Source organism: Notechis scutatus, chromosome 3 (assembly GCF_049901735.1).
Source record: "Notechis scutatus isolate UNSWTSFEM ecotype Mainland chromosome 3, rNotScu1.2, whole genome shotgun sequence".
Taxonomy (NCBI): domain Eukaryota; kingdom Metazoa; phylum Chordata; class Lepidosauria; order Squamata; family Elapidae; genus Notechis; species Notechis scutatus.
Genome location: NC_142011.1, coordinates 108,137,678 through 108,162,896, shown reverse-complemented (window position 1 = coordinate 108,162,896; position 25,219 = coordinate 108,137,678). Strand labels below are relative to the sequence as shown.

Genomic DNA, 25,219 nt, shown 5'->3' with positions numbered 1-25,219 from the left:
CGACGGGGATTGTTGTGCGCATGCTTTGGAGTGCGGGTTAGCGGTTTACGGTGCGAGCTCGAGGTTCAGTCCTCTGATTTGCTGCCATATTTGATTCGGGCGTGGAACCGAGGAAGTGCCCCGCGCCCAAAGTAATGCTTGCCGCTGAAGTGACCGCGGGAGCTCGGTTCGTATGACGGAGGAACTGCGTCTCTGAAGCGGGGCTTGTGGGCTGAAGCCTGGTCGTTTCTTCCCTTCTTGTCTTATATATTGGCCGGTGTCTCGATTTACTGGCCAAGACCATGCGTCGGCTACATGTCCTTTATCGTCCCCTGAAGCTATTATTCCCCGGAGGAAGAGCGAAGCCGTGGGGCAGGCTTGCTTCTTGCAGATGGGCGTCGTTCAGAACGGGCGCGACCCTCCCAGGTCTGTGACATCCTGGGGTAGCAGGGAAGGGGAAGAAAAGCTGCTTTCTTAATGTCCGACTGGCCTGAACGAAACCAAGGGACGCTCTCCCTCCCTCCCTAAATAGAACATCATGACTCCTCTGCTGGAATTACGTTGCTGGTTTGGATGTGTTTCCAATCCCCAACCGATCCTAAATCTATAGATTGGGAAGTAACACACAAATCTCAGGAGATGGCGGTAGCCGACCACTGCAGTATAGTGACTGTTGAAAACTATGGTATTGGTATGAAGTTGTTCATAATCTCTGGTTTTTTGATGAGATGATCAATATTTCAACATCATTTTTTGGTTACTGCTCTTCGAAATTTTATAAGCTCGTGCTTGTGCCATCAACAATAATATATAAGCCCCTGGTTCTTTTCTCTCTCTCTTTTTAAATTGCCTTCCATTTTTTCCATCATTTCACTTGCTTGTATGTTATGAGTCTGCAACATTTAAAGTTTGGTTTCATTACCAATTTCCAGTGAGGAGCCTGGTTCTATTGGTTATTTTTGTCTTGCAAAAATAATACCCATAACCTTTTTCTCCAGCACAGTAATTCAAAAGCAAGTTATTTTTATTTCATTCAGCTCTTTGGATAATCTGGCTTTCACAGCTATGTTATAACTGGGAAAAGTATATCTTGACATTTTCCTTCATTTCACTGTGTTGTCTCAGTGCTTTAATATTTTTATTAGATTTGTCATAGCCTTTATTCTAAAAAGGTCTTTATTTCATAACTACAGTCATCTTTCCTGTGAATTTCTGAGTACTTCAACTCTTTCTGCACCTATTTGCGATGCCTTAACCTTGCTTGTTGACATAATATTTAGTCAGTTGTTTTAATATTGATCAGTAGACTGGCTTTTGCACTCTTCTTTCATTTCGGTCAAAGGTATCTTAAATCTTCTTCATTTCCAGCCAACAAAGCAGTATCATCATTTGATTCCGGTGATATTGATGTTACTCCCAAAACTTTTAATTCATATTTCTATTTTTCCTCATCCTCATTTATCATGATATTTTCTGCATATTAGTTTAACAAGCCTTGTTCATGTTCTTGTCAATTCTGAAACATTCTAATTGTTGCTTCCTGGTCAGTATACAAATTGTTCCATAGGCAAATGAAGTAGCCCATTACAGGGCTAGCTGCAAAGTGTTTTGAACTACATAGTCAAAAACCTTAACATAATCAAGAATGAAAACATGTACTACTTTTTGGAACTTCTTTGTTTTTCATATCATTTCCAATAGGGGCGAGCTTTCAACCTCTGCCACACCTCTCATTCCCTCATGCCTGTCTCCCTGACTTACACTGCATTTCTCATGCACCATCCCTAATTATGATATAAATCTGTTGAATGAAGCTTTGATATATTTATTGATAACTCATAACTTTATTACTTGTCCTAATAATTTTGTTGGATTGAATAAAAATTGTACATTTTATGAATTAACAAAATTTTATCCCAAGATGTCAATAGCTTTGTTGCCCGGTCCAAAACCTGCGGGGAGTTGCGATCAGCTCATGTAGGTCAAGAGGTCACTCTGTGTGGATGGATTCAATATAAGAGGTAAATTGAAAATTGCTGATGCTAAAGAAAAGATTAAAATAATGGTTTGCCTTACTACATCAGGGTCTGGGATATACAAATATAGTCTGGTGTCTTATTTCTGTTTCCACAGAACACATAGAGGTAGTGCTAAACTTACAAACATGTTAACCTACAGTGGTCAACTGTTCCAAGTTATGACAGTGCTGAACAAATGGTGGTTACATTTGGTCTTCAGTGTTCCAGACATCCCCATACTGCTGCAGTCACATGGTTGCAGTCTAGGTGCTTGACAACCTATTTGCACCTACAACAGATTGCCAAGTGCCCTGTGATCATGTGATTGCCATTTACAACTTTCTCTGCTGGCTTCCCTAGAAGGTCAGTGGGGAAAGCAGAGAGGGTCACAAGTCCCTAGGATAAGTTTCCCCCACTTACACACTCTCCCCCAGCCCTTCTTCCCTTGCATGGCAACAACTGCTTGCACACCCCCATGCACCCTTCCCAACCAGCACCAGGCCCTTCTGACCACGTGTCACTTCTCATGCACCCTTTCTGACTGGCGCTACGCTGCTCATGCACCTTTTCCAACTGGCACTCCACCTCTTGCACACCTCAGTGCACTCTTCTCAGCTTGCAACACACTTTTTGTGCACCTGCTCACACCCTCCTCAACATCTTTTACACACACCCTTTGGACACCTTCATTGGCCTGCATCTCTCATGCACTCGCCCTGATCATGCCACACATCTCTGTACATCCTCCCTGATCTGCAGGGTGCCTTTTGTGCACTCTCCTTAAAGCACCGTGGTGGAAATGTTATGGTTTGGGGCTGTTTTGGATAGCACACCATCATAGAAATTACTACAAATTCTTCATTGTACCAAAGGATACTGAAGTGTAATGTGAAAAGTTTGAAGCTCATTGGACAATGGGCTTTGCAACATGACAATGACCCCAACATTCTGGTAAATCCACCAAGGATTGGTTTGAAGCTCATTGGACAATGGGCTCATTGGACAATGTGCTTTTGTGACCAAAAATACGACAATGACCCCAACATTCTGGTAAATCCACCAAGGTTGGTTAAAAAAGAAAATGGAGGGTTCTGAAATGGTCAAGTCAAAAGATCTACATAAATTCCATCAAGATGTTGTGAGTTGATTCCAGTCAATGTCAGAGACTGGTAGATAGCTATGAGAAAGGCCTACATGTGCTTGTTTCTGCCAAGGGACAAAACCAGTTATTAGAATTAAGGGTGTACTTATTTTTTTCCATAGAAGGAAATGACAAATCTGTTTGTTTTTGTTGGATAAATGATTGAAAGTCAACTTATATTTTTTGTTCAATTTCATCATCTTTATGTGACCATTTGAATGAAAATAAAATACTGGTATGTCCGCAAATGTATCAAAAGAAAAAACTTTCAAAGTGTATATACTTCCATGTGACATGTATGTCTGATTGTACAAGAATATATTGCTCCATTTTTGCTATGTGCATAGAAAATGGAACTGCCATGTCAATGTGCAATGATCTATTCTTAAGAAATAGTTTTCTTTATACTAATTCTTATGCCTATAGAAAAATCTGTAAGGGTGGTTGATGATTAAGAAATTTGAAATACACACACACACACAGAGAGAGAGAGAGAGGGAGGAAGAGAGAAAGAGAACGAAAGAACTTAAATGAATTTAGGACCAGGGTCAAATTCTTAAGTTAAAAGTAATGTTCAGATACTACATCTTTGAATGTTCGTACTATCAAAGTCTTCTTGCATGTGAAACACTTATGTGTCACGTAAAAGTGTCTAGTTGAGCTGTCCCCAGGCTCAAAGCTGTTCCGTGACTAGGCATTGTTTACAGTAGATGTTCTTGGAGAATTCTGCACTGCATATTCATGAGTTCCATGCTGAATCTGAAGTGTTATTGACATGTCTACACATCTGTGTCTCCCATCATTAGACATGAACAGTTTGTGGTTTTGAGAGATTTCCAAGGACTTACACAGATACTCATACCTCAGGTTGAGGTAAGTACTATTGAAAACTGCTTTTGTAGCTTTTTGCTAGGAAGCCAACGAACATTGCATCGAAACAAATATATAGGTAGTCCTTGGCTTACAACCGTTTAATCAGCAACCATTCAAAAGTAGACAGCACTGATACAAATGATAGCTACATCTACTCCTCAATCAGAATTCCAGCAATCTGGGCACTTGGCAATCGGCTCACGCTTATAAGCGTCCTGAGTTCACATGAATCAGAAAGTTAGTGGGGAAGCTGGCAGGGAAAATCACAAGTTGCTGGGATTAGTCTCCCGAACCTGCGCACCCGCCCCAAACCTCAAATGTGCCTCCCTCATACATCCTCCCTGAGCTTCATTGCATCTCTAGTACACCCTTTCTGAACCTCGTTCTGCTTCCTCTTGCTGTGCTTCTCGCACAGCCTCCCCAACTCTTGCTGTGCCTCCTACACACCTCTTACTGCACCACCTCTGCACTCTCCCGGACCCTTCCCAACCTTTTTCCCCTACCCTTGTCTCTCAGGTAACTCCTCACTTGGTTGTGGGAAGTCAACATGAAGTTGCCTCACCTGATGACTGGGATTCAGCTAACACCACAATTAGGATTGTAGGGATTGCTGTTGCTAAGTGTTGTAATTGCGCTTTACAACTTCATCACTGAGCAATGGAAGTTCTGGTTTTGGTTTCTGTTATATGTTGAGGATCATCTGTAATGTTCAAGCCACACTGATTTGGAGTACTAATAAGTAGACTTCCTGGATTACTGCTAAATTTTTAATTTTCATAGCTGAACTCTCAGATTATTCCTAACTCAAAAGGTTGCTAGAGTTAGTTTTATAATCTCTAATTTGCTGGTTCAAAACATGTAATATTTTAATAATTTTAATTGAGTGAATATCTTTTCTAAAGATGTGTAAATTTTAGTAGATAAAGAACTCAGTCTCTCTAGAACACTCTGATAGACTTTCAGTGCACATGAAGATTTCTTTAATTTTTATATTTAGGTAAATATTAAAATGGGGAACTGGGTGTTATTTGATCAGATATTGAAGAAAATGGAAAATTGCTTTATATAGAACTTAAGTTACTGGAATTTTTATTTTGCTCTTTTTTAAGTTACAGTTCATATATAATTCATTTAGGTAAGCATACTTTTATACTGAAATTAAATTAAGACAGGCTCTTGAATGAAATTTTATTATTTAGAAAAGAGTTGTGACGTTTCAGTGCACACTCCTTATTGTAACAGATAATATTATAAATATCCATACCTGTATGCACAGCTTATAGTTTTTCATAACATATTTTAAAGTTCAGTCCTATAATCTACAAGGAAATAAAGAATATTCCAAAGCATATCTGAAGTATCTTTCTCCATCAAAAGAACTTAATTTCCACATTAGCATTTCAATTTTATTCTTACCAACTGCTACTTAATGTAATCATTTTGTAAAGAATTTTGGGTGAGATAGAATTCGTTCTGATCCAGAAAAGTTCATTGGAATTAATGTTTCAAACAAAAAAGATTTCTATCTCACCTTTTATTTAGAGCTTATATCACTTTTTTTTCCTCACTAACAACCTGGTGAGATAGATTGAGCTGAAAGAGAATTGGTTTCTACAGCTAAGATTAGACTTGAACCTGGTTCTCTCTGCTCCTGGTCTGACACCTTAACTTCTGCAATATTTTGGTTATCTCAATAAACACTTTAACAGCTGGGGGGGTGGTTGGGGGGGGGGGCCGGCGGGGGTTGTTGGTTACGGGGGCCCAAGGGGGTGGGGATCCCTGCTTTAACAGATAACATTTATTATTTACTTATCACATTTTGGAACCACCCATCTCCTTCACAGAGAGAGACTGGGTGGTGGCCAATAAAATATTAAATATAAAAACAATACATAAAAGTTACAATTTAAAAAGAGGCAAGGTGTTTAAAAAAATGATAAAACGAATTAAAAGACAAAGTGAGGACTTTCAGGTGCCATTTAATTGCCAGACTTGAAGTTGGCTGATAACCACCAGGCATAATGTATTTTAATAATGCATATTCTGATTTGTCTATTTCTTGCACTGCAGGCTGCTTCCCGTTTGAGGAAGCTCTTTTCTGATGCTCCAGTTGAGTCTGTTGTGCGAGTGACTGGGATTGTTATTCCCCGGCCTCCTGGACAGGCAAATCCTGTAAGTATTTTAAGGAGGAGTCCCCTGCTTTTAAGTAAGTTCAGTTTATTGCTTTTGGCTACCAAAATGATTTTCTAATACCTACTGAGAATAAATTTGCACATTTTCATTTGCTGTGTAAGTGTCCTAGAGGTGTCCAGCTGTTAATTACCATGGTAGCTGCAGAATGATCCTTTTCTTCTTGGTTTGGAAGTATCTTTCTTCAGCTCAGCCCTGTAAAAGTCCTCTGCCCTCTCAAAAGACTACACAGTTTCTGGCTTAATGTCTTCTGTGCTTGGAATTTCCAGGCAATACAGCTGCACGATGCATCACTTTTTATGCTTTCTTCACATCTCTCCTCAAATCCCACTCTTTCCATGCACTCTCATTTCCCAGATAGGTTGATTTCTATGCTTTGCAACAGGCAGATCTGTGTATATATGGAGTCTTTCTAATCTGCAGGAAAGCAACTTGTTTTACAACAGTAAGCCCTTGAAGTTTCTGTTCTTGTCTATAGGATTGAAATTTTCAAAAAATAAAGATTGATAGCTGTGCCTGGCTGGTAATCTGACAAATCTATCTTCAGGGCAGAGATCTTTTCTTGTTGTTCTCTGCAAAGTCCTGACAATACTGCAAAAATTGTTATGATAATTAGCTATTCAGACAAACCAGGAAGACCATGCTTTTTTTCCTTTCCCCAAGCCTGCTCTTGCCTGGCCCATTAAGTTGTGAGTTGAAATGGGTAAACAGTGAGATGTTGACTTGAGATTCAGGAGCTCTTGGACTATGAACCTGGTCCCTCAAACTCCAAGTTTGTGAAGGGGAAGTGGAAATAAAATTTTGCCAAGCAAAATTATCTTATCACCACACCATCTGGTTAAAAAACCCTGCAATGAATCTATTTTCTGGGCACAATCAATAGAGCTGTTATTTTTTTTAATTAAAGTGATCACTTTCAATTTATTTAGAGGATGCAAACTGGAGATATTGAAGTAAAAGCAGAAACTGCAGAGGTTCTGAACTACTGTAAGAAACTACCATTTGAAATAAAAGATTTCACCAAGGTATACCTTTCTTATTTCTGTTTAGTGTGCTATTTCTGCCTAATAGAATATTTGGGACAGCATACTTTGGGAATTCTTGCACATCTGTTCTTTTTAACCCTTCTATTTCCTCTCTATAGAAAAGAATGGGGATGCACGCAAAATGGAAAATGTATTTTGCTTCAAATCCAAAACAAACCACCACATTCTGGAAATTCTGCAGAACTAGCTGCTGTTCAGCACAAACAAAACCCAGAATGTTTGGATTGTTCAGGGTTTCAGATGAAATAACATCCAGAGAGATTCCAAAGTGATTTGGATCTAGGAGGGATGAAATTTGCCACGTTTGATAGAATATGGTGCAAAAGTTTAAATTGCTATCCTTGAAAACTGACCCTTTAGTAAAAGTGCCCATGCATTTTTATTATGAATCAGAATGAGGTGAACTTTGTAGTAATACAAAACAACAGAAGAATACAATAAATATAACACAATACAAATATAATACAGAATAGTAATGGGGATCTTTAACTATTCTGACATCACCTAGGAGACAAAATGCAGCTAGTGGGAGATCAAACAGGTTCCTAATGAACTTAGCAAACAATTTTGACTCCCAAAAGGTAGAAAGAAAAAGGAACTGCTAGAATGTAGGGAAAGAAAGGAAATGTCAGCTACATTTGACTTAATTCTCTCTGGCAGAGATTAAATGATAGAGGTTGTTGAACTTACGGGAATGTTGGGGAAGAGTGAGTATGGATAATTGGAAGCCAACATAATGCCGGCACAAGTAATAGAACAAAGTCAGACTAATGTCTTAAACTTTAAGAGAGTGATTTCAACAAACTTTGGAGCTTGGGAAGAATTTCATGAACGAAAATCTTTAAGGGGAAAACAACTCAAGAAGCTTAGGAAACTCTATAAAATGAGATTATCGAAGTCTAGCTAAACACACTATCACTGAAAAATAAAAATAAAAGATCCTAGAAGAATCTGAGCCAGGTTGTATAAAGAACTCCCTGATAAACTGGAAAACAAAAAAGATAGGTATAAGATAACACCTATCCACTCTAGACAAGTTTAAATCACCAAACCAAATGGATTACATCCCAGAGTTCTAAAATCCTGGCAGATGTGATTTTGGAATCACTGGATCATATCTTTCAAAAATCCTGGAGCGCAAGGGAACTCAGAGGACTAGAAAAGAGTTGATATGGTTTCCATCTTCAAAAATAGGGGGGAAATGGATCTAGGAAACAATAGTAGATAAAATATGAATTGGAAGAAGTGAGTGAAAAATAATGGTTTGGTATAAAAACTTGCTTATGTTTTTAATTTAGGTAACAATATTTTGTGCTTCGTGTTCATTATAGGATATATAATTGCTGTTTTTTCTTTATAAAAAACATTCTTTTCCTCCTCTCAGAAAACTGAAGCACTGCGAATGCAGTATCGCTATTTGGACTTAAGAAGCATTCAGATGCAGTATAATCTCCGGCTGAGATCCCAGGTGGTGATGAGAATGCGAGAGTATCTCTGTAATTGTTATGGTTAGAGAAACAAAATTGTTAACAGTTAACTTTTTTTTTCTCCTTTCACTTACTGTGGTGCTGACAAAATTTATCAAATCTTATTTTAGATTTTGTGGATGTAGAAACTCCAACACTATTTAAGAAAACACCAGGAGTAAGTATGCAAAGGCATCTTTTCTGTACTTATATTGTTATAAAATTATCAAGTATCAGAAAGTATCAGAAAGTAATTACATCATGTAGCCCAAACATCTAAAAGAAGACTTCTTCTTTTCTAAGGCAGCAGCATTGGATGTGGGGGAGATATTTCGTGTCCTGGATGAATTCAGCATTCATATTGAATTCACCAGCTCAGAACTTTATAACTGCCATGGCTACTTCAAGGATTTTTCTGGCCCAATGCATTACGAATAGGAAGCTTATGATTTGAAATTGGATGGCAATTGTCTCAGTCAGCCTTTGTTTAGACTGACAGTGGTATTTCCCTTTGCACTAAAGGTTACTTAGAGAACAAAAGAATCTAGACAACTTTGGAGATTTTGCTTGGCATACTCAGAATTTTAGTTTTGTTATGAAATTATGTGAGGGAGAATATTTTTTATATTAAATAACTCTTATTAAAAAATTTTAAAAGGAAGATAAAAAGTAATACAAACTAATATAAAGAAAGCAAGAAAAAGCTAAAAATGCAAGGGAAGGAAAACATAGAAAAGAAACAAAAAAGATACAAAGAAATTTCTTTAAAGCTTCTTTGACAAAGAGTTGTTAACATAATGGTTGCTAAGCATTATTTTCTGAAACCAAAACCTTCATTAATACATTAGTTACTGATTAGATAGATAGATAGATAGATAGATAGATAGATAGATAGATAGATAGATAGATATCCAAAATCAGATATATCTATGTGTATAAATTTGTGCCTCTGTGTGTGTATACAGTATATGTACTATATATGTGTACTGTATGTTTGTATGTACATGTATAGGGGAGAAGACATTGGAATTTCATTTTAATGTGTGTCATTGTACGCATAGAAAAGTGATAATAAAGGTTATCTTGAAAAGCAGTAACCTAGGTCTTACTATTGCTTCAAGAACTTTTGTTAATTTCTCACATGAGAACTGAGTAGAAGTGTGCATGATCATGTAAATCAGGGGTCCCCAACCCCTGGACCATGGACCAGTACCGGCCCACCACCTGCTGGCCCACAAGCAGTGAGCGAGTGCACAAAGCTTCATTTATGCATGGGTGGGAGCTAGGTTGCACATGCAAAACCATTCCCTCTCCACTTGCCACTGCTGCTGCTGATCCATGGAGCCAGAAATGTTGGGGGTGTAAATAAAATACAGTGTAGGCTATATATTTTGGGAAATGGTGCATTATTGCACTTTCTGATTAAAGGCAATGGGTAATGGATTAATTTTTTCAAGAGAGGTTTGGCTGAAATAGTTTGTACTCAAACTAGAAGTTTCTTCATTTTGGTTTTCATCTAAAGGCAATGTAATTCCAGCTTTAAATTACATTCTCCCTTTACTACCAGGGGGCAAAAGAATTTGTGGTGCCTTCCCGGGAGGCTGGAAAGTTCTACTCACTTCCTCAGAGCCCTCAGCAGTTTAAACAGCTCCTAATGGTAGGAGGTCTGGACAGGTGAGCTTCTTGGGGCCCCACCAGCACAATAATGTTTTCAAGGTAGCACTAAAACTCTGATTTGCAGTCTGTGGTGAAAGGATAATGGATAGATTGAGTTAAAGTTTGTCACACAAACTGATCATTTGCCAATTAATCAAGTTCCATGCTAAGAATGACTCTCTCTATGTCTGCCTAGAAGATTCACATGCTTGAAATCTTCTTGCAAAGATTTTCTGTACTGTGCCGTCTGTGACCACAATCTTATTTATGAGATGGAGAACCAGGTTGCTGAATCATGGCATATATAAAACATGTAAGGATTGAGAGTTGGCACCATTTTATGGTGATTCTGCTTCTACTTGAATGGATGGTTCCAGTCAATAGTCGATATGCATGTGAGAGAAACAGCACTCACTCCCTTGGTTGCTCCAGTATCAGTTTCCCCTCATATTATTTAAAGTCACTTGCACATTTCCACCTTAGACTGAGCTGGAGATGCAGTAGAAAGTCTAAACCAGGCTGTCAAGGTTTGGATGAGGCAGAACAAGGCTAAATCTTACTAAGATGCAGTTACTATTTGTAAATAAACATCCAGTAATATTGTTCCTAATAATTACTGTAGATGAGGTGATTTCTCTAAAGGGATTGGTTTGTGATGTAAGGGTGCTCATAGCCCTTGCTTACATGGCAGGTGGAAACTTGGGCAGGGGCCAGATCACTGGTGGTCTTGCAAGCCTAATTTATAATGCTGTTTACCACCTTTATAATCTTACATGGGGTGGTCCCAGATTTTATATCAAGAAACACCTGACCAAATTGGAATCTGCACATGTCTTCTCATCACCTCGAACATTCCACCACAGAAAATATATAGGTTTATATATGAGGTATAATATAGGCTGGAGAGCAGGCCTTTTTTGTAATGCCCTCTACTCTAAAACACATTTCCGCTGGAGATAAATTTATCCGCAGTCATACTAGCATTTTGTATGGGTATTAAAAACACTTACGCCTTTGCCTCAAAATGATTATGAGTGCTCATTTAGTGATTAATTCATTCCTTATAAATTATTTTTTCTTTTTGTTTTGTTGGGCGCTATCCAGATTCTCACAAGCTTGGATGGTTTGCAGTTATTGTGAAAGAAAGAAATGTGTATGAAAAAAAATCAGATTTAGCAAGAATAAAGTCTCTTCTGACTGTCCCTTTTCTGGCAGTGCAGATAATGTTTTGTCCACTCATAGCCAATTCAAAGTGTGCAGAAGGTCTTTCAGTATGTCAAGCTTATAAACTTTTTCTTTGCAGTTCCCCACACAGCTTCTTTTCTGTGCCTATAGCATTAACCAATTCCTAAATATGGAACAAATGTTTATTCTGTTTTAAATTCAAATAATAGCAATTTTTTCAGATTATATTCTTTCCAACCCCCCTGTTTTGAGAGATCATGCTACTTGAGAAAGATACCCTGCAACCAGAATGTAATTTTCTAATGGCAGGTATTTCCAAGTTGCCCGCTGTTACAGAGATGAAGGTTCAAAGCCAGACAGACAGCCTGAATTCACTCAGGTAATTTATTTTTATTTGGAATAAGATTAAAAAAAAATTAAATGGGCATTGTTTTTACTTGTAACTACAAGGATTACCATCCATTTAGAAGTTGGGGGTTTAGTGGCTTTGGAAGAGGAAAATCTGAGTATGTAATAACAATGCAAAATAATTGGGAACTGAATACTTGTCATCTCACTGTTGTTACTTGCAGCACTGACCAAATACTGTTCTGTGATTCAGTTTTATCGTTCTGTATACAAAGCAAATAACATTGAGTAGTGATGGAAAATGGAGAAGTGTCATTTGTTCCACTGTTGAGAGATATTTCTGTTTTGACATTACAGTGAACACATTATTTCATTTCTGTGATCTAGTACTGACAACCATTTTTGCAAATGGAATGCCAAATTCCCCAAAGTGGCATGCAGTGTGCTTACTTATTAGATTTATATGCTGCCCTTGTGACCTATGTAAATGAAATCTGACTTTATGGAATATGTTGTGTGTATCAATAAATTACTAAGAATTAAAAAATAAAATGCGTCAAAATCTCCACCAAGAGCACTAAAAATATAATTTAAAAATATATGGATATTAGTAATTATTTTATAAATGGGGTTGATGGGAGGATATGGCAAAGAGTTGCTCGAAGATACTTTATGTGTTTTAAAACTAATCTACATTTGCAAAATTGCTAGGACTAGTTTGTGTGCAATAGAATTCATTTCATCTAATAACATTATCTGCAGTATATCTTCTGTAATAAATAGTAACTAGACAAAGAAATCAGACTAAAAAACAATGAAACTAACATACAGCTCCAGAATCTGAGCATGTACAAATGAAATGGGTGCTGTAAGCCTTATTCTCCGACTGTTCTCTAGAATTGTAGCCCTTCTAAAATGCATTTTCAAAGAAATACATCTTTTGCAAAAATGTTAAGTAGAATAATTGTGATATTTATATGCCTTATTTTTTAAAAAAATCTCTTGCTTATTTTCCCCCACCCCCCACCCCCCCCAAAGATAGATATTGAAATGTCATTCGTGGACCAAGATGGAATTCTGGCTTTAATTGAGGGCATGCTGCAGTATTCCTGGCCTAAGGAAAAGGGGCTTATCAAAATACCCTTCCCTTCAATCACCTATGATGAGGCGCTATCCACTTATGGGACTGATAAACCTGATACTCGTTTTGGAATGAAGGCATGTTCATTTACAAAAATTAAACATTTGCTTGACTGCCATACCCCCACTGCTATGTTGAAGGCCTGTTAACTGTAATGGAATTTGTGGATATTTTGATAAATTTTGTTTATCAAAGTATCTTTTAATTTGTGTGAATGAGCCCAGAAAATATGGTGATCTCTGCTATGTTTTAAAGCAGTACCGTATTTGCCGGCGTATAAGACGACTTTTTTGCCCTGAAAAACATGCCTCCAAGTGGGGGGGTCGTCTTATACGCCGGGTCGTCTTATACGCCGGCAAATAGTAATTGGGAAGCACTGTGGCTGCCAGCGGCCGAGGCACTTTTGCGCACCATGGAAAGCGAATCCCGTGAAGCCGAAAGGAGCAGCCAGCCTTCAGGCCGATGTGGCGGGCCTCCTTCTCCCAGCTCCCAGGAAGCAGGCGCTCAGCGGCCGCGCTCGCAGCTCGGCCTCCGCTCGCACCGCCCGGCCTCCGCTCAGGTATCCGGCTGGGGCTGTCAGGAGTTGTTACCGCTGGCGCGGCTCCACGTGGCTCCAGTCCCGCATTGCCTCGGGAAGGGAAAGGCAAAACCAGGAGCCGCTGCTGCCGTTGCAAAGCGCCGCCGTGGCTCTTCCTTTTTGCCTTTCCCGAGGCAACGCGGGACTGGAGCCACATGGAGCCGCGCCAGTGGTAACAACTCCTGACAGCCCCAGCCGGATACCTGAGCGGAGCCGGCGGTGCGGCGGAGCCCGGAGGCCGCGGAGCGCGCCTTGTTTCCTTGGGAGCTGGGAGAAGGAGGCCCGCCACATCGGCCTGAAGGCTGGCTGCTCCTTTCGGCTTCACGGGATTCATTTCCACGGTGCACAAAAGTGCCTCAAAAAAAAAAAAAAGTGCAAAAGTGGAAGGTGTGCGGAAGAGGGGGTAGTCTTATACGGCGAGTATATAACAAACTATATTTTGAGTGGAAATGTTGGGGGGGTCGTCTTATACGCCCAGTCGTCTTATACGCTGGCAAATACGGTAATTTTCATAGTTCTTATTGCACTACACTTGCCACATTTGATAATAGTGGTATCTCAGTATTCATTGTTAATTGGTTCTGGGATGCATGATGAGTACCAAACAGATTTTTCCTATAAGGAATAATGTAGTGAGTCACAAGGCAGCTAACACCCAAGGCATTCCAGCTTGTGCATTGAGCAAACAATGATGAGTACTAGGACAAAATTTTCATGTCAAAATGTGCTGGGTAACAAATTTGATGAGTTTCACAGAATTTGAGTACCAAGGTACCAATGTATTGAGTTACAAAAACTTGCATCAATCACAACTGTTTTCTTTAAGATACCCCAAATGTTCCTTGCACTGCAGACTGTGTTTTTGTTAAATTGGAAAAGGGGGGGGGGGAATCCACCTTTCCTGAAATTAAAGCACTGTTTTATTGGCTACCATAAATTAACACAGCCATGCTATGAGAATTCAGCCCAAAGCTCTGTTCCATTCACAACGGGTTGTAGTGGCAGCTGTCCCAATGTCTTGAGCAAAATTCAACAGCTGATGAATATAGAATGTAAAACTGAGCCCTTTCCCAGTTGCGTTTGAAACTTTCCCTTCCCCTAATTCTTTTCCAGTCATTTTCTGTTGTCACAATTACGATATTTATATCTTTTCTTCCAATGTCAGATCATTGATGTAAGTCACATTCTTAGGAATGTAGATGTTGGCTTTTTGCAGAACTCTCTCAGTGAGCCCCATGGTACAGTGAAAGCCATTTGCATTCCCCAGGGAGCGGTGAGTGAGGCTATTTGTGGAAATGTTCTTTATCTTGGATGCTGTCATTTATCAAGCTGTTATTTCTATGATGAGCCCTACAAATATGATCTCTCTCTCTTGCATATAAGTAGATGATTAAAAAAGCAAACTTTTATCTTTTTAGGAGAAGTCAAACTGGTTTCTGTAAGATCTATTTCTTAAAAATAGGAATACATTAATACATTGCTTTGTACCTTGAAATTAAAATAATACTGAATAAAACAAAGCAAGCTTATGGAGATTTGGCAAACTCAGTAGTTAGTGTATAGGAAGAATGGTGATGTGTGAGATAGATGTCCTTGTAGAAAGAAGTAAAAAGGTAAAGGTTTTCCTGTCAGTCACGCCCTTTTGGAGGGTATGGTTTCTTGGCCAAGGGAGCCAGTATTGTCCGAAGACAATTTTCATGTTCATGTGTCTGCATGGCTATACAACAAAGGTACACGGAATGTTGTTACATTCCCACTGGGGGTGGTACCTATTCATCTATTCACATTTGCATGCTTTCAATCTGCTTGGTGAGCAAGAACTGTGGCAAGTAACTGGAGCTTACCCTTTTGTGTGGAAGTTCAAGTCTCAAACCTGGGCTGTCAGTTCTCTAGCTCAGTGTTTTTAACCAATGAGCCACAGCACCCCAGTGGTAAAAAGAAGTACTGAAAGAAAAAAAAATCTTTAACTTTCAATCTATGGGTCAAAATGAAGGAGTTGTGCAAAATATAGAAGCCAGTCCAGATTTCTAGAGAGAAAAAAGGATGTGGGAAGAAGGCCAAGGAAAGGCTGCATCTTATTTTATCAATGCAGTTTTTCTTTCCTACTTCTTCCACACACACTATAAGACCATATACAAAAGTGAGTGCTGGTGTAATTCCAAATTTTGTTCTTCAGTCAAATACTAAAAAGTAAAAGGGATACATTTATTGAAGGTGTATCCCACTTATGATCTGTCAGCCACATTTGGTGAGTCTTTTAAGTTCAGCCTTTCATCCTTTGATTTATTAAGAATGCTTACATTCTGTGCACTTGTTATTATTTACATTGTTCTCTCAATATGAAATCATTTACAACAACTGTGAAGTAGATTAAAAGTGAGAAATAATGATTATATCAAAGCATTAATTTGAGTTCAGGTATTCAACATTGGGTTGAGTTTAGATTCTTAATTCACTGTTGCCCTATTAGTTCACAAATTGAATGCCAAATGTGGAGGAGTTGCAGGCAAACAGAGACTTGTCAATGGATGCTTTTGCCAGCTGATGCTACAGTTAGGAAACAGGAAAACTGTGTTTTTCCTTACTGTGGAATTTAATGTCAATCCTGAATTTGTAATTGTAGAGGTACTAAAATAGTGATTAAAATGCAAGTTTATAGCGCATCAAAATTGTTTCCTTTTATCTCATGACGATAATTAGCAAGAATCGAATCTGACCATCACTGTTTTATTTATGTTTATTAATAGAATCTTAGTAGCTGTTTAGAGATTATTTTTAATTGCATCATTGAGAATGATAGAAAACAAAGAAATCAAACTTAATTTGTTTTAAGTTTATTTTCCTTGGATTTTTATATCTTTTGGGAGGGAGTTTTTCTCTATATATCATTGTTGTAATTAATTCATTTTTGTTCATGATTCCTTTCTAGAACTGAAAATATAATCTGAAAGCATTTTTTTAATTTAAGCTTGATTCTGAAACAAAAGATTTGATGTTAAAATAATGAGGAAATATATAGCAGTATCAGTTAGAATATAATAAACTTAATCCATTTATTAGTGTTTATATATCTTTGTCTCTAGAAATTACAGTTTAAAGATTTGGAGTCCTTAAATGAATTGTCAAAATCTCAATTTAACCAGGTATGGCAAAAATAGTTACAAACAAGAAGTATTTTCTTTTGGGAATTTATGTTGGGCTACATAAAATTTAAACCTGCACATTACATATCAGTTGAAGAGGCTGGGACAGGGAGAATTTCTAGTTCTTTTAAATTAGTTTAATTTGGATTAAAATAAAAGGAGAAAGCTGGCCCGCTGTGTGAAGAAGATTTTGGTCAAGATAGACTTTTAATTGGATCCAATAAGTTTTGTTTTATAGTCCCTCTTACATTATACAAACCAACTTTACTGATATTAAAGAATGAAAGAGCTTAAATCTTTTTTGAAAGTATATTTCTTAGCCACAAAAGTGAGCAGCTTAAATTGCATACTCTCTACCAGAGCCACTATGAATATTTGCATGAGGTGGGGGAATGCTGTACATGATACAGAGCTCTTTTTTGCCTATTCAAAAAAAAAAGTGTGTGTGTGCGCTCGCACAAAACTGAAATCTATAGCTCATGGGAGGGATTCTTATAGTTCCAAAATCAGCAGAGACTCTTTGCTGGCCTGTCTTTTCTGCAGCATTACTGTACTTGGAGAAATCTTAGAGTGCTTGACTTCATGCTTATATCACTGCTTTTTCTCGTTGTTCTTTCTCACAGAAGGATAAGAAGTGGCTTTGTATTCAGACTATTGGTCTATCTTAGTATTTTCAACACCAGCAAATTTCTAGGTTCAAGTTGAGTTTTTCCAGCTCTTTCTGTGTGGAAAAGTTGATACCTAACACTAGACAAGGGTCCTTCATACTCAAGCTATTGTCAGTGGATATAATGGTGTTCTTTTCCCTCCCAGAAAGTTCTTGGGTTTAGTTAGTTTTATTCGTTACCTATTGTTTCATGGGATTTTAAAATTGTTGCCATGTATTGAAGAACAATTAAAGCAATTAAACATCTTTGGTTTCATTTGAATTCTTTTCAAGAAGTGCTGAGCTGTTTATTTACTTTTCTATCCTGTATAGTTTATATCATATTTGATTTTGAAACCTGATGGCACCATGAAGTCCCCACTTGGAAAATTCCTTAATGAAGAGCAAAAATCAGAGCTTATCAGAACAGTTGAGGCCAATATGGAGGATGTGGTGTTGCTTGCTGCCGGCCAACACAAAAAGGTGGTAAGTAGAAAATTGATGCCCTTAGTCTTTGTTTAGGCACCAGCAAAAATAAATCTAAATTCATTTATTTGTTTAAATTTAAATTAAATCTTGACCAGCAAGAAATCACCTATATGTACTTGATGTTTGCACTGATGAGCTGTTCCTTTTTTACTAAACTGAACATTAATTCATCCTTGAATAAATTACCTTCTAGCAAGTAACTAATAATCACTACATTTTCAATCAGTATTAAAAAAAATATTCAAAAAAACCTGGTCCTGACAATTACAAGTTGATAATAATACACTGCTTGGAGTTATAGGTGCAAGTGTTGGGTCTTTCTAAGAGGCCTCGTAGAAAGTTTTCTCTCTCTTCTGTTCTCATTTGTTTTCAGTGCTCTGCATTAGGAAAGCTACGCTTGAAGAGTGCTGAACTTCTGGAAGCAAAAGGCCTGTTATTTCGTGATCCTTCTGCCTTTCACTTCCTCTGGGTGGTAGAATTCCCACTTTTCCTCCCAAAAGAAGAAAATCCTGTAGAATTGGAAGCTGCTCATCATCCTTTCACTGCTCCCCATCCTTTGGACGAACATCTTCTCTACTCAGATCCCAGTCAGGTGCCTTTATGTTTTTTAATATACAAAGCACAGGACACTGCAGACAAAGAATTGGGAAGATGGTAAAAGCAAAATTATTTCTGTATTATTTCTTAGGACAAGAAGTCTACCTTATCTGAAGAAGATATACTACAAAATCAGACCCAGAGAAAAATAGGATTATACATATTATGGTTTTCTTGGCCTCTTAATTTACTTGTTCAAAAATATTTATTCTATTTTTGTCAATTTCAGATGTGTAGTTCCCATTAGTTGCAAAAGCACCATTGGGTGGGATTTGCTGTTTCACAAGGATTTTGGCAGATATACATAACAATGCAAATTACTTTGTTTTCTTCTTTTTGCTCACCAGGTTAGAGGTCAGCATTATGATCTGGTATTGAATGGTAATGAGATTGGAGGTGGCTCTATTCGAATCCATAATGCAAAGCAGCAGCGTTTCATACTTGAGACAGTTTTGAAGGTAATTATTTGTACTAAAATAGTCTTGCATATTTAATTTGAAATCGGCAAATTTCACCACATATAGCAATAGCACTTGGACTTACGTACTGCCACATACTCCTTTGTAGCACTCTCTGGATAGTTTACAAATGTCAGCATATTGATCTCAACAATCTGGGTCCTCATTTTACTGACCTCAGAAGGTTGGAAGGCTGAATCAACCTTGAGCTGGTTGGGATCGAATTCCAGACAGTGGGCAGAGTTTGCCTGCAATATGCATTCTAACCACTGTGCCACTAGGGTTCCCTAACCATAGTTTCAACTGGGAAATTAAGAGCATCCTAGACGAGCGGTCGCCAATTGGTGGGCTGCGAGAAAATTTTGGTGGGCCGCAGAGTAATCTCATCCCCAGAGCACCCCCACAAAGCAATTAATCCAGGCTGTGCAGAAACACAAGGCTGCGCCACCCATATGGCCTGCAGGAACCCTCCCCACCCATTCACTCCTTACCTGGCAAACTTGCCTGCTAAATTGCTATTTTTCCTTTTTTTTTTTCCCCTGACCATCATCTGTTCTGCTGTACTGGGAGATTTAGATTAGCTAGAAAGCAGGAAATGGTTGGATTTCTTGCTTTCTAGCTAGTCTTTAGATCTTCGTCTCTGTTTTTAAGTACAGCCGAATCTTCCTTAGGACTGAAGGTTCTATTATTCAGTGCAGACTCACAGCAAGCAAATTTTATGTGACAGACTCAGGTAGCCGATGGCAGATAGATAGATCACTGAATGATTCTGTGAGCAACTCAATCTGCCTCCCTGCTTTGCTTGATTTTGGGTAAAAGTTGCTCTTTTTTATAAAAAATTCAATATTTACATAGATGGTGTGTTGTGAGTTAATTTTGTGAGTTTGCTTGCAAGCAAATTTTATGTGACAGACTGAGCTAGCCAATGGCAGATAGATAGATCTCTGAATGAATCTGTGATTCTGTGAGCAACTCAATCTGCCTGCCTGCTTTGCCTGATTTTGGGTAAAAGTTGCTCTTTTATAAAAAATTCAATATTTATATAAATATTTATAATATTTACATATAAGCCATGCCCAGCCAGTCACATGACCACCAAGCCACGCCCACAAATTAGGCCACGCACACAGAACCGGTTAGTGGTCCCTGGGATTTAAAATTATGAGTTTGGTGGTCCCTGACGTCCAAAAGGTTGGCAACCCCTGTCCTAGACAAAGCTAAGTCCAAAAACACTAGAGAATTCCTGAAAGCCTGGCACTCAGACAAATCAGCCATCATCAGGTACATAGAAATAAACATTATTTACATGTTGTTCAAAAGTGACCATCAAAAAGCTAAAAAGCAAACAAAATGTATAAAACATTTCTTCAACAGCAATTAACACCCAGATGAGCAGAGATTTAAGATTAGACCAAAGATCAAGAAGCAAACAATACCCAAGTTGGTTTTCCATGACTTCAATGACTATCAATTGTAATAGCTATTTTATTCTTATGTCAGAAGGAACATGCAGTGTCTCAATGCAATTTTATTTTGTATTACCTTTAACCATTGTTAAAAATTTTAATATTTTTTTTTAAAAGAAGGAATATACAGGAAAGCTACATTTGCACTCTGGCCCTTGCTAGGAATTTCCCTAAGTAACTGTTGGTCACTCTGTGAACAAAAATCCTGTTTTGATCTACTTACTTTTTACATTCTTAGGAGGACACTGAGCTGCTTTTTCACCTCCTTGAAGCTCTTGAGTCTGGTGCACCCCCACATGGAGGAATTGCACTAGGTCAGTATCTTTTTTTAAAATTTGGATTTTTCCACATATGGGAAATTAGACAACCTTACTTTTATAGCCCCTTCCAGCTGTATGATTCTATGAATAAATAGTACCCACAATGATTATCAATGTGAGATAGAAAGATCATAAAAGTCAGTTGATTTTTTCCTGAATGAAATTATTCCTACATAGAAAACTGTTATGTCTCCCCTTTAATTGCAGGCGAGCAAAACAAAAAGCAGCCGTTTCAGAATTAATTCAAATCAAAAACAAACCCCCACAAGAGAACGGCTGGAGTAAATTCCAATACACAGCAATAAATCCACACTCTGTCCGGCAATCCTGGCGTGGCAGTAAATCACAAGCCTCAGAGAGTTTGCTGCATGTCTTCACTCCCAATTAGTCACTTTGCTTCTGGCGAATTCCACCAGCCCAGCCGTGTCCTTTTATTCACTTATGGAGCGTGCTAATTTCCCTAATTAATTACTAGCTCAACGCTTCCTTTCTAACTGAGTTTGTCGTCTCAGCCTCCTTCTGTTTCTGACGTCTAGCCATAAGTTCTCCAAATTTTCATCTCCACTGGAAAACTCTCTCATGCCTTCCCTGTCAGCCATTCCCGGCTGCTGATCAGATAAAGAACCAGAGGAGGTCAAAGGTCCTGACAACTCTATTAATTCAGGTCTATCTTACCTTGTTACATCCATCTCCTCATCCTGGTTACTATCCAAATCACTAAGCAATGCCGGCTCATATTTTGCTGCCATATCTTCATCACTTGAACTCATATCTGCCACAGGAGCAGAATCCAAACCCGGAGCCACAACAGAAAACAACACATTTTTCTAAGTAAAAATCTGTTTCAGGGTTATTGTTGTTTTCTCTTGTAGTCTGAAGTGTTCTTCTGATGAGCAATTTGTGCTCTCACAAATAAAATACTTTCCAGTTGTTTCTCCAAACTAATTGTGCATATTATAAAAACTGGTACTTTGGTGAAATAGAGCAAAGATAATTCATGCTTATCTCTAGGGGATAAAAGTGCAAACATTTCCCAATATTAAAAAAATATTTTGAAATATAGCTAAGCCAGAGAAAAGTTTGCTTTGCAAATCCTTTGACTCATTAAACAAAACTAGTATGTAATACTGTATTCTTCATTTATCAATCACCTTCATTCTTTATTCTGACTTATTTTTTATCTCAGTGTAGCTAGGAACAAAACAGTAACGGTTTGTATTTCAAAATTGGTTATTTTTGAAAGGAGAAACAGAAGCTTTTCTCTCTATTTGGGGATCTTTGTTCCCAGTCATTAAAAAGGCAACATACTCAATAAAACAGTTATATAGCTTTATTGATTCAGCACTTGAATACTTATCCCTCTTGATATATTTCTCAATTGTAGCACAGTTAATTAAAGGCATGTTGCTCACCAACACAGTTTTTCCAACTGACATAAGCAGAGAGGTTATCTAAATTAATGAAAGATATAATTCCTTCATTCCAGAAAAATTCCCAGCATGGAAAAAATAGCAAGAGAAGTAACAAGTAAAAAGCAATGAGTGAATTAGCAAGTGCATAGAATAAGAAGCTCTTACATTCTACTGTACAAGCATATTGTTTCATCCTTCTCAGATTCTTTATCCATTTTACAGTCTAAAAGTGTTAGACAAAGTACCTACAGCTTTTTCCTGAAATGAACCTTATATTTATTTTACCTGTACAATATATTTTATTAATGGAGAGATACTGGTATACTTTTTATTGCTTCATTGACAGCTGTAGGATCTTTTTTGCAAAACTTATTTAACTTTAGAGCACTATTAATATCTAATGCATTTTTTTTCAGGGCTTGACAGACTGATTTGCCTTCTAGTTGGAGGTTCGAGTATTCGAGATGTCATTGCTTTCCCTAAATCTTTCAAGGGAAGAGATTTGATGAGCAATGCTCCAGATTATGTTGACCCACAAGAACTTGAGCCATATCATGTGCAGGTTACATGGCCCTTGACAGAAGCTAAAGCAAGGACTAACTGAAAATTATATATTCTCAAGAAATCGTAGCAAAGAGACTAAATTTGTCACTAGTGAACAGATTATCCATATTTGTGGGGAAAGTGAACTGTTGAAAGAATCAAGGGCATCCTTCATTATACCATGGACATTTATTTTCTGTCACCTTTGTTCTAACGGTAAGTATGGAATCACAAATATGAGGCTTTATATATTTGTATATCTGAAGTACAATAATGTTATGTTCAGAAGACAGCATGTCCTATTACTATTGTTATATAGTGATATAGACAGATGCAGTTTTGACATTTTGTTGTGTTGTCTTTATGTATGGAGGATCTTCGAAGTATATATAGATTTTTGCAGAGGTAATTAGTCGATATCCAGTACAATTTGGCCATAGTGGGAGGTATTGCAACTACTCTACAGATTTTTGATGTGAAAATCAGAACTGTTATAGAAGTGCTGTAAGTATTACTTTTTTTGTTTTTGTTTTTCTTTAATTGGTTTGACATTATGTATGAACAATGTGACTATCCTGTACCAAGTAGCTCAAAGGAATCTATAATCTGTCAGGGAATTGTTTTTAAAAATTAACTGAACCAAATTATGAAAGTTTGCTTTAATCCTGGTATTAGCTTTGATCAAAAACTCTCCAATGAAACAATGTCTCCCAATGTAGCAGTTTGAGAGTAGTATGTTTAAAGTTGTAGTAGAGGGTGCACCCCACTGCCTGTAAATTTGCATAAATAATCAAATTTTATCTAGTGGTTTAGAGCAACATTCATATGTAGTTATATTGGATTATTTCCAAATTTTGGTCTCTAGAAATATAATCCTCGCAAAATACCATTGTGTTAACTATGTATGGCATAACATGGAAACACAAGATAGAATGAGCTGAATAAGAAACAAGAATTCCAAATTAATTTTGGATCATGAAGGTAATCAAAAAGCCTCACAATGTAATAGAAATATAAATTAATTGTGTTATCCTAATTACTCAAAGCTAAGTACTAAGGTTGGCTTCAGTACTCAAAACTATTGATGGTTCTGGGAGACCATTCAGTTTTATTTTAAAAACTGGTTATTTGAAACCAAACTGGGGGGTTGTTCTTCAGGGTTTTAAGATAGAAATACAGTATAGCCAGTTAGGAGGCATTTTCCCCAATTCATTAAACTTGATCAGATAGCAAAAATGGCAAATTTCTCTAATACAGAGGTCTCCAAACTTAGCAACTTTAAGTCTCGTGGACTTCAATTCCCAGAATTCCTGGAAGTTGAAAGTCCACAAGTCTCAAAGTTGCCAAGTTTGGAGACCCCTGCTCTAATACAAGTCAGTATAAAAAAGGGTGGTGGGGGGAGAATCATTTCAACTTACATAGTTTGGCTTTCGATTTTTTTTTACCTAAATAAAACTCTCAATTATTTCCAGCCATAATATAGAAGCTGTTATTTCAGATTGTTAGGTTTGCTTGTGTTACATATTTTTCAAAAATTCACATTTGAACAGTTGAACTTCTGCAGTAAACATTTGTGCTTTCCACTGCATTACTCCATCTCTTCCTAACTGCCAAGTTGCCAAATAAAACTATTGCTTTTCTGTTCCTGCAAGACCCTTAGTTCCAACAGGCCTTACACTGAACGAACGGTTCCTGGGAGGACCTCTAGAAAATGTGAAAGCTGCTGCAACTAAGAGAGACAATGAGATTTTACCTCCCTAATGTTGGTTACGCTCCCCTCACATCAGAACAGTGTGTCTATGTGTTTGTGTATACGTCTCTTTAGGACAGGGGCATCTCTATTTTTATAACTATGACCTGTGTATCTCTGGAAGAGATTACTCAACTCTGCCTTACTGTACAAAATACATTTGCAGCTACAACTTATTATACAATAAAATTTAATAAGGAACCAATTAAACTGGACAATTTTTTTTAAAGTTGTGCTTCCCAAAAAACTTTTGGCAATTACATAGATCACTTCAAATTGGACACAAATGTATTTTCTGACTGGTTGTATCATGTAGGAATCTTGAGAAATATGAAATAAAATTATATTTAATCATATTTCCTATATTCTTCTGAGGACTGCAAGAGTTTTGCTGCTGAATTTCATTTGTACTCAGTGTCCAATGCATTTTTCTATAATGTCCAGCAAGTCAGCCAGCATTTATGGATCTCAACTTCCCTGATAGTTTTTCCATTGTGGCAATGTCCTGGTGAAATCATTTGTTTTTTGTAATAGTTTTATTAATTATAACATACAGAGAATATAAAAGCAAATATTAGGGAAATTAGGGAATGAAAAAGGGAAGAGAATAGTGTGGGGGGGAGGCAGACTTCCGACTCCTTTGATGCAGCTGAATAAGACATTAAGATCTACACTCAACTTTTTACTTTTCCATAATAATAGAAACTAGCCATTTCTCAATATTCCTTTTGCTATTATATTGGTGAAAACCTTATAGATGACTGAAAGGCTTACT

The 25,219-nt window shown here is 37.6% G+C and overlaps 1 protein-coding gene across 3 annotated transcripts; it reads left to right on the top strand.

Annotated features, from left to right (window-relative positions):
* The first annotated feature begins 4 nt into the window (after positions 1–4).
* On the top strand, positions 5–24,654 carry DARS2 (aspartyl-tRNA synthetase 2, mitochondrial). Of its 3 annotated transcripts, XR_015748730.1 has the most exons (18): positions 71–405; positions 1,901–2,000; positions 3,945–4,011; positions 6,082–6,183; positions 7,131–7,226; positions 8,632–8,755; positions 8,845–8,891; positions 10,281–10,387; positions 11,864–11,933; positions 12,941–13,120; positions 14,786–14,893; positions 16,704–16,763; positions 17,743–17,895; positions 18,272–18,490; positions 18,843–18,953; positions 20,658–20,733; positions 22,568–22,910; positions 24,347–24,654. XR_015748730.1 is itself a non-coding variant. In XM_087960913.1 (17 exons), the coding sequence occupies exons 1-17, from the start codon at positions 282–284 to the stop codon at positions 22,753–22,755; spliced, it is 1,932 nt and encodes a 643-aa protein (XP_087817039.1). In that variant the 5' UTR covers positions 5–281; the 3' UTR covers positions 22,756–24,654. The 3 variants fall into 3 exon arrangements, 2 of the variants coding, with proteins under 2 accessions (XP_087817039.1, XP_087817040.1); XM_087960913.1 differs by having other exon boundaries at positions 5–405; positions 22,568–24,654; XM_087960914.1 differs by having other exon boundaries at positions 93–405; positions 8,632–8,743; positions 22,568–24,654.
* The last annotated feature ends 565 nt before the right edge of the window (positions 24,655–25,219 follow it).